The sequence below is a fragment of the Marmota flaviventris genome, chromosome 15, assembly GCF_047511675.1.
Source record: "Marmota flaviventris isolate mMarFla1 chromosome 15, mMarFla1.hap1, whole genome shotgun sequence".
In the NCBI taxonomy this organism is placed as follows: domain Eukaryota; kingdom Metazoa; phylum Chordata; class Mammalia; order Rodentia; family Sciuridae; genus Marmota; species Marmota flaviventris.
Genome location: NC_092512.1, coordinates 7,828,448 through 7,842,781, shown reverse-complemented (window position 1 = coordinate 7,842,781; position 14,334 = coordinate 7,828,448). Strand labels below are relative to the sequence as shown.

Sequence of the window (14,334 nt, the reverse complement as noted above, 5' to 3'; positions counted from 1 at the left end):
AGCTCACCAGAAATACCGCCAGCCCGCTAGGCCACAAGCACACACTCTCTGGTTTCAGAGGCGGAACCTGGGCAAGGAAAACCAGGGAGAAGGTGCCAGGGCAGAGAAGGCTGGACTTGACCAGGGCCCAGGAGCAGCCCCAAAGCCGGCAGGTGTGAGAGGTCATCCCTCCACTGGGCCAGAGTGGGCCGAAGGCGGCGGCAGGTCTGGGAGAAGGGGTCTCATCAGGTCCATCCCCGCAGTGTGCAGCACCTACTGTGGTCTGGCACAGGAAGGCCATTTGGGAGACCTGCTATCTCCAGCTGGGTCTCAGGCTGCATGGTCTGGGGCTTTCTGGGTTTGCCTCTGAAAGCCCACAGATGCTCTTCACTGAGGTCCTCAAAGGCTCATGGGATCCTAAAGCTCCATTTCTCCAGCTAATCACCAGGAGTCACTTTTCACAAAGTCCCTGTTCCTGCAGCATGAAGGTTAGTGACAAGAGGCACAGCTGTGACTGGAGTCGTAGATCCTTATGCACTAGTAACCATGAACAACAGGCCCCAGAGAGGCTGGGTGGAAAATAGGGTCAGAGGGAAAATTACTTTCTACAACACACTTTCTCCCAAAAGGGCAAAGGATGAGTGGGGCTGCCTCCTCCCTCCCCACCCTGCCAGGATAAGCCACTCCATCTCCACAAGCCAAGGAGGGACCTGGTGGCTTGCAGCCACTGGAGACCCTGATTTGGCCCAGTGTGTATGCACCTGAGGCTGCACTCCATCAACCAGAACGTCCAGGAGGCTTGGCTTGAGCAACAAGCCCCACCCAGAGGGAGCCACCCCCTGCTGGCTGCAGGTAACCTGGCCCCGGAAGACCTCAGCGAAATGTGTCCTGCCACCAATGAGTTTGGAAAAACCTGAATGTTATCTATCTTTGGAAAGACAGTGAGTCATCTTGAAAGAAACTTGGAACAATGTTTATCTCTCCAGTGTTGAGCAGCAGACCCTCTGTCACCTGATAGCTCTCACCTGTTGAGACCTGACACTGAGCATGGTTCAGGAAATGCTGAGTTGAGTGGCCACCAGAGCTGCTCAGGAAGGAACAGAGAAGATTACCCAAAAAACAGCAGCGCAGGTAGAGGCACAGCCAGGGTGGAAGAGATGGAGTGAGCGCCCTCGGGAACCACAGAACAACGCAGGCTGCGGAATGCTCACAGCCCTCCAGCACGCTTACTGCTAGAGCTCCTGTTTAAAGTCGTCAAAGTAGTAGCACTAAAGGGAGCCCTGGTCACATCTGGGTTCCTTACGTCCAGGGATTCCAAACATGAAACTCACCCAAATCTCTCCTGCCGTGACCTCCAAAGGTATGAGCCATGGGTACCCACCATGTGGACAACAGAGGTCTCGTAGCGCCAGACAGGACCAGCTTCCCAGGGCCACCAGGCCACCCTTTCACCTTGGATTCTGCCCCTGGGCTGGAACCAGGAGCAGTCAACAATTCCCACAGCGCTCCTGCCTATCTACATGGGCTTTGCCTGCCTCTCAGTTCCCACCCCAAAACTCTTTCCCAATTCATGTTCCTCTTGTGGGCACTTCATGCCTGGTCTTTAAGTTAGAGACCAAAAACCTGAGAAAATGAAAACTGCAGAATGTTTTTCCTGATGATTTTGTTTTCTAAAAATTGAGAACAGGAAAACGAGAAGAGGGGGGAGAAAGAGAATGAAGGAAGCAGAACGGAAGCCGGGTGCCGAGGCGCCTCGGACCTCTGCAGCTGTATCTCAGTGCTCCCCACCTCCTCTAGCGCCCACTGGTCTCCTGCTCCCACCCCACCCCATACACACTTCACAGGGAGCCAAGATCTGCACCCACAGTGCACACCAAACCTGTCACAAGAGCAAACAGCAAGTCTGTCAGACAAAGGGTTAGACAGAAGTCACAGAATGCTTCTGTGAACACCCAGAGAGGGAGAGGGACGGAGACGTGAAAACACAGAGGCACCAACTAGGCCAGCGGGCATAAGGACTTGGGCTTTGGGGCTACACAGGGCTGGTGGAGCAGGGCTTGCCCTGGGGCTCTGACACAGGCCTCTGTCTCTCTAGGCCCCAATTTCTTAATCTGCATGATGTCAATGACAGCATCAGCCTCCCTGGGACCTTATGAGAATTAAATGAGACAGAGACACTGACATTCCTGGTGCTCCATAAATGTAGGATCCACTCTAACCTGAAGAGCACAGGGTTTGGTTTGGGGTCAGCCAGGCCATATACCTATCCTGGCTTGGTCACCTGCCTTCATGTGACCAAATCTCTCTGACCCTCGGCTTATCTGTAAATCAAAGGCCATATCGCAATGCTGGAGCACTGCAGTCACAGCAGCAGAGACAATGACTGAGAGCCCCTCTCACGGCACTGGGACACTCCTGGGGCTTCTGTTGTAAACAATCCCTCAGGTGTGGAAGAGTGTGAGATGGGCAGCTCAGCTGGACAGGTGTGCGGGCAGAGCAGGACAGGGGCTGTGCAGCCTGGGCGGGAGCCATGTCCAAGGGGAAGGCTAGCAGCCACCTAAAGGGTGCTGAGCAGCACACTGTCTGTCCTGGCCCCCATGCCCAACGCAGGGGAGCCAGGGACAGCAGCATCCTGTGCTCTGTCAGGAAGTGATATCCCAGGACACCGAGAAGTACCACAGGCCACCTGAGACAGAGTCTTAGAGAACTCTCAAGCTGCCTCGAAACTCTTCCCTGAACAGCAGCCACTTCCCCATGTGCCTCCCCTGATTCAATTCTTCAGAGAATAAAATTCTGAGGCAAAGACGTGCTTAGCTCTAATTTTACAGAAATGGACACCAAAGTTTAAAACAACTCACGAGAGCCAGGCACAGGGCACGCACCTGCAATCACAGGAGAGTTGGAGCAGGAGAATCACAAGTTTGAGACCAGCCTGGGCAACTTACCCAGACCCTTTCTCAAAATAAAACAAAAAGGGCTGGGGATGTTTGCCTAGCGTGTACAAGGCCCAGGACTCAATCCCCCATACCACAAAATCAAAGTGTGTCACAAGAACCGTCCCATGGTGAGGCTGAAATGCAAGTCAGCTCTCCCGGGCTGCAGGGCAAGTGCCATTCCCCAGAGCATATATTTCTGGAGGCGGGGGAGCCCCACTCACTCAGCCTAGCAAGAGGCAAGGCAAAGAGATGAGCCAGGGCAGCTTGGGTGAATGCAAGAGTAAGCACTGCAGACGGAGCACCAGGTGGACACCCAGGACTCCAGCAGGACCTAGCAGGCCTTAGTCAGCGAGGCTGGAGGCTCCAGGCAGGACAGGCAGGCTGAGCACACTCCCCACCGCAGGGCTCAGAGGCCTGGAACTGGGCAAAGAGGGGATAAGGAGGTGAGGGTTGCTGCCCAACTCTGGGCTGGCACTGGCCAGGCCCGCATATGGGCAGAGGCAGCTCACTGCCTTTACCCCTTTCACCTGCTTTACTCCTGGCCTGGTCACTCTGCTTGGACATCACCTTGGAGGCTTTCCTGAGCTCCTCCCCAACCCAGGCAGCAATGAATACGTGGTGTGTCCTACTTCACCCCTGTGCACACCTCCAGTACCACCTGAGGAGCTTGGATTGGTCAGTGAGTTTCACCACAGGGCAGGCGAGCGGAGCCATCACCAAAGTCAAGGTGTAGGACACTTCCCCACTCTGCAGTCCTTCTCCCTGATAGCTCCTGCCAAGCACGGGTTCTCTTCTGTCCCTATTGTTCCAAGTTTTCTAGAAGTTCTTATAATACAAGTATACATTACACAGTATTCTTTAACTACCGTAGAATGCACACAAAACTGACCATCTCAGCCATATGTGTCCAGCTGGATGGCATGCAGCCATCAGCACCAGCCACCTCCACAAAAGTTCCACCTTCCCCAGTGGAAACTCGTTACCCATGAAACCCCAACTCTTCACTGCCCTCCTCTTAGATCCTGGCAATCACCATCCTGTTTGCTATCTCCATGAATGTGACTACTCTAGAATTATATGGCATTTGTCTTCTTGTGACATTTCATTTAGCATAATGTCCTCAAGGTTCATGCCTGTTCTAGCATGTATCAAATCTTCCTCATTTTTACAGCTAAATAATATACTATTGTATGTATATACATGTTTTGATTATCTGTCACCTATCAATGGACAAACGAGCTGTTTCCACCTTTCAGCTACAGGGAGTCATGCTACTATGAAAATGTGTGCACAAGTATCTCTTAGAGACCCTACTTTCATTTATTTTGGATATATATAAAGAAGTGGAATTGCTGGTGATTTCATATGGCAATTCTTCATAAGGTAATTCTACTTTTAGAATTTGGGGGGCCCATCATACTGTTTTTCCATACTGTTTACATCAATTGCAGGGTCTTACATTCTCATAACAACGCACAAGAGATCCAACTGCTCCACACCCCAATAGTATGTAGTCTATCTTCCCTGGATTCTTTCATTTAACATGCTGTTAAGATTAGTCCATTAGTAGTTTGTTCTTTTCACTGCTGAGTAGTATTCCATTGTGAAGACATACCGCAATTTGTTGAGCCAGTCACAAAGTTGATAAGCATTTGAGTCGGTTCCACTTTAGGGCTATTACAAATAAAGCTGCTATGACTGGTGCACACATGTCTTCATAGGGACACAGGCTTTATTTCTCTTGGATAAGTACCTAGGAGCATGACGACAGATGAGTTATTTAAGTGTATGCTTAACACAGCGAGAAACCACCAAACTATTCTGCAAAGTGACCTGCTGTTTAACATCTCCACCAATGGTGTATCAGAGTTCTAGATGCCACATTCTCAACAACTGGGGCTGTAAATTATTTTAATTTCAGCCATTCTAGTTGGCATGCAGTAGTTTCTCACTGTGGTTTCGACTGGCATGTCCCTATTGACATGCCAAACATCATCTCATGTGCTTCTCAGCCATCTGTACATGTTCTGTAAAGAGCAGTGGGCCTTCTGTATCATGGGTTTCACCTCCATGGATTCAACCAACCATGGATCAAAAGTATCTGGAAAAAATGTGTCTGTACTGAACACATACAGACAAGAGAATATGCACAGGTTATATGCAAACACTGCACCATTTTTACAAGGGATTTCAGCATCTGCAGATTTTGGTATCCATGGGAAGTCCAGGAATCAATCCCCTGTGGATAGCAAGGTACCACTGCCTCTTGACAAACTTTTGCTCATTTTTGAGCTGGTCTGTATGCCCTGTGGGGAGGGAGCTCCTGGAGAACAGGCCTTCCTGCCCACCATGCTCAGCGACTGGCAGCAGCCTTCCCGTGGAGGGCCACAGGAGCCGGGCCATGAGGCCACACATAGGCTCAGGCCTCAGCTGCCAGTCGGCCCAGATTAGGCAGATGTGTGACTCAATCAGCAAGCACAATGGCCAAACTTCAGGGGCACTGGACAGCAGCCCAACCCAGGCTTCTTTTAAATCTGGCTGCTCAGGTCTCCCCCCTCACCAGGCCTAAGGAGCTGACACCTGACGCACCTGCAGCCTGGGCAAGCCCCAGATTCTGGACAAGGCAAGGTTCTAACAGAAGATCTAGAAGCAGCCTCTTAAAGGAGTCACAGGCCCAACACAGGCCTTACACTAGGTCCAGTACTGAGTGGCTACTCAGCTCCCCATGACTGAGTCCCCCCGCCCAGAGCAGTTCAGTGATTCGACAGCTGGCCCAGTGCAAGCTTCTGCTTTCTTCACTAAAAAAATAAAATAAATAAATAATTAAAAATTTAAAAAAGATAATAAACTTCTACAGATATGGTGCTTCCAGAGCCCCTCTCACCCCCACAATGGCAGGGCTGCACAAGGCCGGCCACTGCATCGCACGTCATCCCTCATGATCACAGATCACTCTCAGCATGCTTCAAATTTTCAAAGATAATATTGAAAACTACAAGATGTTCAGGGGAAGAAGGTGAGGCTTGATAAAGGCTGAGGGAGAAAGGAAGGAACAGATGGATGGTGAAAAAGAAAAATCAGGGGCCAGATATGTGCCCAGTGCTTCACTATGGGACCTTTAGAGACATACTGCCCAGTGGCCTGCAGTGACCCTTTTTACAAGAGGCCATGGTGGCTCCAGAGACTGGGCAAGGTCCCAGGACTACCTCCCAGTTCTTCTCTTGCTCCCTGCATTACCTGGCTCCTTACAGGGATCACTGTAAGGAACTGAATGCTTCCACCCAAGGAACCCTCGAGACTGCACAAAACATCCACCCCACGAGCTTCATAAGGGGAGAGAGCCCTCCGTCCCCAAGAAAGGGCCCCCCCAGGACCTGGCAAGCCCTACTCTAGTGCTCTGGCCCATCTTCAAAGTAAAATGGGAAGCAGAGTACAAAGGCCCCCTCCCCACATCACAGAAGGGAACAAAAATCTTGGACCAGGGCAGCAGGTGCAAAGTCTGCAAAGACTTCCCCATCCCTGGGCCTGCTGTGTCCATCATCCCTCCTTCCCCAAAAACACAGACAGGCGGCTTGCTGGACCCTACGGTAAAATCCAATCGGTCAAAACTTCCATGGGCTTTTTTTTCTCTGAATTATATCTGCAAATCTGTCTTCCCTCTGTGCCTCCCAGCCACCACCTTGTTGTGAACATCTTGGGGTGAGCTTCAACAGCTGGGCTGTGCCATGACAGAACCTAATGAAAGACTCCGCCTAGATTTTTGTCCTTCCAAAAAATATTCTAAATGCCCCTATCATTTATTATCCAAAAATCACTTTAAAGCTATAGTAATCAAAATGGTGTGGCACTGGTAAAAGATAAACAGATGAGACCAGAAAGCTCAGATATGGACCCACATGACTGTCAACAGAAGAGCCAAAGTAATTCAATACATTTGCCACTCCAGCAAACGGAGATTCACCTGGACACCAGAACCAGAACCCTGCTTCACACCATCCACAAACTAATTTGAGATGGATGACAGAGCTAGACCTAAGGGCAAGAAGCATAAAGCTTTAAAGTAAAGAAACAAACAAACAGAAGTATATCTTTATGACCTTAAAGTAGGAAACGGGGAGACTGAGTGGCTCTGGCACACTCTCCCAAAGGAGCTGGCTTCCCACTGGTATGACTGGGTAAAGTCTCCAGGGAAAAGAGCGAGGACGAGCCACCCCAGCACTGGGTAGCAAACATCTGAGGGAAGCTGGAACCAGCCTGGTGGTGGGAAGCCACAGCCTTGCGGGGAGGAGGAATGGGGTAGCCTCTGAAGGCCCTATGGCAGCACCACCTACAGCAGCACAGCAGAACCTCTGACACCAGGGGAGCTGGCAGGGCCCAAGGGGCCCTGGGAAGAGCAGGCACAACGCCTTTCAGAGATGCCAGGCTGCACTGTCTCCCGTGCTCCGTGGCTCAGGGTCCCCTCGCCTCCCCCCTATCCACTTTCCTGCCACCATCTCAACCACAGCCTGCAGCTGGGCTGCACGCCAGGTCCCTACCCTGCCCACCTGCCTCAGCCCAGACTGCTGGGATCAAAAGCGCCAGATTCCAGAGTCCCATGCTTTGCGATGTCACCTGCCCATGATTTGAAAGAATCCAGATTCCAAATCTGTGTGTGCCAGGGACATCTGCACTCCCGTGTTCACTGCAGGCTGCCACAACAGACACGATGCAGGCAACTAAGTGTTCACTGACATGTGAGGGTCAAGAAAATGGGGCATACAAGTACCCTGGAGTATAACTGGGCCTTACAAATGACAGTTTGCCTCTTGTGGAAACGTGCGGAGCTGGAGAACATCCTGACAGGTGAAATAAGCCAAGTACACAACAGCACACACACGGGGCTCACACAGGGGATCTGGAACAGTGCACTCAGGCACAGAATAGAACACTGGTTCTACCAGAGGCCAGTGGCGGGAGACATCAAGGGACACCAAGCCTCAGTGAGACCAGGGTGGACTGCACAGCAGGGTGAATACAGCAGGTAACAATGCACTGCACATTTCCAAAGCATGAGAGCAAGTCTCCAGGGCTCTCACCAAATGTTCGGGGGGTGATGGGTATGTTAATTACCTTGGTTTAATTATTCCATATCATATTCATAAATCATAATACTACTTTGTACACCATAACTATAGATAACTATGATTTTTCAATTTATAATCTTTAAAACTTTTAAAAAGGAACAAAGAAAATTCTGTTACCCAAATTTATGCCCATTTTTGTATTAATGTCAAGCATTATCTTCTTATAAGCAAACATGACTTTATCTACACATTTTATGTTCCAAAAAAAAAGCAACTTCAGATCTGTAACAGGTATTTAAAATAGTTGGTTTGCTTTGCTCTCAAATTATTTTTTTCTCTTTCCGAAGAAATGTATCATAATCAAACTCTATCCAAAAGTCCCAGTCACAAATGCTTCTAAAAGTCAGGGCATGACAAAGTGCTGAGCTGCACAATAGAGAGAGTGGGTCTGGGTCAGAGGGGACAGCTGGCATCTCAAGTGCCACCAGCATCCACAGTGCAGGAGTAGGAAACGGTCTCCTACTGCAGATGAGGCGCTGGGGTCCCCAGGGCTGGGTGCAGCCCAGGGGCGTTGTTCTTCCCACCCTCTGCCCCATTCCAGCCCTTAGAGTTGAGACCTGACCGTGGGAAATTTCAGACAAGGAAAGCTTCGCAAGGTAAACCACTGAGAAGAGGGAAACTGAACTCTAGCTCAACACTTCTACATAATTAAATCTGCCCAGCTTGGTGCAGAGGTCTTCAGAGGCAACAACCATGAAACTATCCATAAAAGGAAATGCAATTAAAGAGAGTCTTTCTAATACATCTAATTCTGACTGCCCTTGCCCTAGGCAGCCGCTTAATTCTACTTAAGGATAACCATCTTTGAAAAGTCGTTATATAAATTATAAGGTTTGGGAAGGAAGGAGCAGGAACCTTTCCTCCAGAAGAATCAGAAGCCACTGACAAGGGAGCAGGGCAGCAGCTGCCGCTGACAACTCATCCAGCTCATTTACCAGCCAAGTTGCACCTTTCAGGCATGTGCCACTCCATCTCGGTGCCATCTATTGTACTGCTGCTTTAAAATCAACCTAACCACCAAAACAAAACTCTAGTTTCTAGAGATTAGCTGTCCTGAGTTAACTGTAATACTTTTTCAAAACTTGCTCTTTTCTCATTCATTTCAGCCAGAAATGGAAGGAAACAACGTTAAGTCCAGGGTTCTTTCTAAGGGTTGCTGGGTGAATTCCCCCCAGAAGCCAGGTGAGCAGGGACCATTCTGTGTCCTACTGACAGGGAGAGGGAAGGCAGTGGACTGAGAAGTCACTAGGTGAAGTCCCGCCACTCTGGCTCTGGGCCCCTTCCTCACTCCATCCACTACCTGGTACAGCTGGAGCCACAGAGAATGGGGCAGGACCAAGGTCCCCACGGCTCCTCACCCTGCCTGCCAAGCTGCCAGTTGGAACTAAAGCAGCCGAAAGGCGCGCCCATCTCCACCAGGGAGCACGGGGACCCTCACTCCACAGGCTTCCACAGATGAACTTGAGCGCTCTAGGGAGCAAGCTGCAGAGGGGCGGAGGTGGAGAGTGGGCCTAGTGACATGACATTTGCATTTCAAAGGTCACCTGGGCTCCAGCCAGGAAACCTGACAGGGCCCACACTGGACACGTACCGCGGGCGCGCACTGTTCTGGGGTGGGAGGTACAAGCCTGGCAGGAGTCTGGACTTCACCCTTACACCTCACCTCTGCCGTGGTTAACCTTAAGATTCGGGCCCCTCTGGACTTCTCTCCGCAGTGAATGACCTCCAGTTAAGGGCGGCCGGCAGGGCTGCGCCGCCAAACGCATGAAGCCGGGGGCGAGGGCGCCAGCCGCAGGGAAAGGGACGGCGCCAGCGTCCAAAAGGGCCGACCGGCTTCTGGCCGGGAAGCCGGGGGAGGCTGCCTGGAGGAGGTGGCATGACTGGGCAGCGAGCCGGGGTAAAGGACAATTTTGCGAAGCGTGTGGCAGGGCGACCCGTGGCAACGCTACCCCCTGGCGCTGTGGCTCCCTCTACGGGACACAAAGAAACTTTCCTTCGAAGCCCTGACACTTCAAATATCCCGGCCAAGCGCCTGGATGTGATAATTAGGGGAACTATGTCACAGAGCAGGAACCCGGGGCCAGACAGGAGGCGGGCTTAGCCAAAGCCCACCCGCCAAAGAGCTGGCGGCACCGGGATTCGAACCTCCCGCCCGCGGGGACGCCCGCGCTCAGTCGCGGGAGCGCACCCCGGCGCCGCCCGTTGTCCTGGAAACGGCCCCTGTGCGCGCGCGCACTGCGCTCCCCTCCTTGGCTCCAGCTTTATATTTTAACTTTTTTTTTTCCGGCGGCGGAACACTGCCAATGACTGAACGTGTGGCCGAAGGACGTCGCTACGTCCGCTCTCCGGCTCCTGCCGCGGATCCCTCCGCCGCCCGGAGGCCTGCGCGCGGCACCCGACTCCACGCTCCGAACGGCTTCCCGCGCGCCGCGCCGCGCCCCACCCCCACCCCGTCCTCACCCCAACCCCCAGCTCGGCTCACCTGCCGCCTGCGTCTCCATGGCAACGCCCCCACCGCGGAGGAAAAAAAAGCCTCGGCTCTTCCGGGACCCCTCCTGTAACGACCGAGAAGGCGGGGCGCCCCGCTGGCGCTTCGCTTTTTATTTTTATTTTTTTAAGAAAAGAGCAGGCGAGGTTATGGCGAATCTGCGGCATCCAACATGGCGGATGGAGTCTTCGCCCTCCTCCCCACGGGGCTCGGACGCCTGCGTAGCGACGTCCTCCACGGGGGCCCTCCCCCAGCGGCGCTGCCGGGCCAGTGCGCATGCTTGCGCCCAGTGGACGCGCTCTGCCTCCATTCCAGAGGGTCCGCCACTCCGCGTTTTAAGCCACGCCCAGGAAGCGGTTCTGCGGATGCCCGGAGTGTGGATCTTGGATCCCGGATCCGGAGGCTTCCCGGTCCTGCCATGCACCTGCCGGCCCACCTCCCACCGGCAGGTGGGCTGCGGGGTTGGACCCGGAGGCGGAGTTCGGACTTGGTCTCCCGGCGCTGTTTTACCAGCTCCTACCACTTGTACTACTGCTGCTTTAGCAAGAACTTTTCTTGGTCTCAGTTATTGATTTGCACTCCGGTGGATGCAGCCTGCACCACCCTCGGTTGCAATGTTTCCCCAAGAGCGAAACGCCGGCCGCTCAGGGTGCCCAGCTTGGTTGGTCTGTAGGTAGGGTGGACAGCCTGCGCTCCACGTGCAGAAGCGACCCCCTCCGGCCAGATCCGTCTCGCAGCCCTCGCCTGGGTGTGACCTCCCCTCTCACCTTGCTAGGCTCCCCTATCTGTTTGAAATCTGATGACCTTGTTTTTGTTTTTGATGTTCAGGTGGTTAGCTCTAAGGCTCCCTTTAGTTTTCAGCTCAGATAACTTCTCAGGTGGCCCTCTTAAGCTTCCCAGGTCACTTTGTAGTTCCCATGTAGTAACTATTCCTACAGATAATAGAGCTAGACGATTATTGAATGCATTTACGTACATAACAACTGACTTTTTATTGATGGCAGTTATTGCTGTAAATACAACTTAGGTTACTTCTTTTTTTAAGTATTCAACTTAAAATGGTATACATAACGCAGAGAAGTGGTGAAAATCATAAATGGAAAAGCAGAATTCGAGTGACTGAAGCTTGGGAAACGTGTGTTTATGTTAGTCTTTGCCCACTCTTTTCTTGGAATGACCCCCTATTGTTGCTCCTCCATGTCATGAAATTCTCTAACAGCCCCAGTGCCTCTGTTTCCACATCTCAGGGTCATACTTGAATTGCTGAGTCCCCCAAGTCCAAGGGCATTTACTGTGTGCACAGTCGCTTTCCACTAGACCATGAGCTTCCCAAGCATAGTTTACAAGTCTTTTTCATCTTTGTTTACTGGCGCCTATTGCATCCTAACATTACCGAAAGAACACACATTCAGAACACACTTGGGGTTTAGTGATAAAATGCCCTTGGGCTATGAGCTTTAGCATGGCTCTTTGGATTTCTCAAGAATCCTTTCTTCCTTGTTCCTTAATCCTGTTCTTAGGAAATACTGAGTCGCTCCAAGACCCCAAACTTGCCAGATTATTAAGTATGCGTTCAGAGATGTCTCCTCTCCAGCCCCCTTCATTTCATCTCACCACCCAGGAGATTAAGTTAAACAGGAGGAAAGCCATGTTCAGAGAGTTCACGTGGTTTTCTAAGGCCAGCAAGCCAATTAGAGTATGTGGACTTGCCTCTCCATGGGCCCAGTGTTTTTCCACTTGGCAATATCACCTCCCAGGAGCACCAAAAGAGGCGTTCCACAGAGCTACTGCCACCCCCACACACCCGCCATCGTGGATGCAAGATGGATGGTTAGATGGGGCCCACCAGAAACTTATTTGGAAATGAACTGCTCAAAAACCTACAGTGATGAGTTTTTCTTTTAGAACTATAAATATTTACAATAATCACTTTGGCGGGGAATCGATTTCTGTCAGGAAATTAGAGTTGTTCTGGGTTGCTGACACTATTGGTTTCGTGCTGTGTTGCCTTTCTTACAGCAGTATCTAAATGTTATTTATTGATTACAAGATGGATTGTTGCTCCTGGATATTGTGACCAAAATGAATTTTGGAAATGAAGCAATTTAAGAGTTACCTCAGAACCCAATTATTTCAGAATATTAAAGTCAAAAGATGAAATTGTCAACTGTGGGTGATGGTCCTAGGTTAATTATTTGGATAGCTTTGATTTTTCTTCATTATTCCTGTTGCCTCTCCTTCCTGCTCTCCATTCACCTTCCACAGAAAAGTTACTGAGCATCTGTTGTGGAAAACTGTTGGAGGTGGGCATATGGAAGGGGCTAAGGGAAGACCCCCTTCTTTGGGAAACTCAGATCTGTTAAGTGGAAAGGTGAGACCACAGCTGGCTCTTCCATTGCCTGTGTGACCTGCACATTCTCAATCAGCAAACATCTTTATTCTTTGCATTTGCCAGTAATATTTCAAAATGCTTTCAATTAATGAAAAAGCATTAGTGGAATTAAGTGTAAATCACTTGAAATTATGTAATTAATGGCCTCCTGCTGCAACAATGGGTCCTAAAGGAGATGAGCTTCCCAGCAAGCCTGCTGGAAGCAGCCAGGCTCAGAAGGCTAGCTCAGGAGTGAATTCACACCAATGAACTTACGGACATAACATAGCAATTATGTAAGAAATGCAATTTGCATAATTAAATATATTTGTATCAGTAATTTTACAGTTATAATAATAACTATGTGACAGATGCCCTTACATTAAAATATGATAAAATTTATGTACACGATTTCATAGGTTATAGAAAGCAGATTTTGATAAGAATACTCATAGATCACATTAAAACAGGGTCTTGGGCACCCAGCAATGTTAAAAGCAGAGGTGGGAGTAAACAGTTTTAAGTGTCAAAAATCTAAATGTTGTAGACAACTCATGTAAAATTTGTATAGAAGTGACTGAGGGTTTAGCTTAGTGACAGCACTTGCCTAGCATGCACAAGGCTCTATGATAAATGCCTAGCAACACAAAAGAAAAAAAAATGTAATTGTATAAAAGGGTATGGTACTATTAGAGCTATACAAACAATCGCTGTTAGTATAATTATGGTCCTAAAGGAGATGATAACTAAGATCAGCTCTATCTTTTCAAGGAATCGTCAAATGCTATCTCATCACCAGTCTCCTTGTGGCACCCACCCAGATGTACACTAGCACCCAGATAATGATATCAGTAGTATTTCTCATTAGCAGTAGCCTGCCTTTTCAAAGAAACTGGTTTCATTGTTGGCAATATGGGAAAATTTAGAATGACCTGAAATATCTTAATATTGCTAGAAAACAGATGCTCAAAAAAATGCTAGCCTATTGCTGAAAAATAGAGGAGCCAGCTAAAGTAGAAGGAGGTTGTGACAGGCCAGATTGTGACTATTTGCATATCACAAAAAGCAGCTGCTGAGCTGTAGTTGTTGGTCTACAAGTACAAGTAGACTCTGAAAAGTCCTGAATCCTTAATGATTAAAAAAAGTTTAGTATTAGTGTTGGAGGACATAGCTCCAGCACTGAGCTGCCCCCACTCCCCACCCTAATGCTCAACATGCACGAGGCCCTGGGTTCAAACCCCAGCACAGAAGGAAAAAAAAGTTATATATTCAAAACTGTGCATAGAACTGTAATTACAAAACTAGTATAGAAAGTGGATAGTTTGGTAAATACATAAGTTTGATATATATGGATTTATTTCTTGAAGTTCTGTATGTCTGTCTACAAAATGGTAAATCTGCAGTAGTTGAGTAAATAAGTTTGCCATAGTAGTCAAA

General features: G+C 49.7%; 1 protein-coding gene across 5 annotated transcripts in view; it reads right to left on the bottom strand.

Annotated features, from left to right (window-relative positions):
- Positions 1-10,705, bottom strand: part of Zfat (zinc finger and AT-hook domain containing) — a 179,930-nt gene extending 169,225 nt beyond the window's left edge. For 4 of the 5 annotated variants that reach the window (XM_027950491.2, XM_027950500.2, XM_071602100.1 and 1 more), the window contains exon 1: positions 10,521-10,705. In XM_027950491.2, coding sequence (XP_027806292.1) covers positions 10,521-10,539 — 19 coding nt within the window. In that variant the 5' untranslated portion in view covers positions 10,540-10,705. Of the gene's footprint in view, positions 1-9,701; positions 9,717-10,520 lie in introns of those variants that run through there. The other variant, XM_071602099.1, reaches the window with a different exon arrangement.
- Between the last annotated feature and the right edge of the window lie 3,629 nt (positions 10,706-14,334).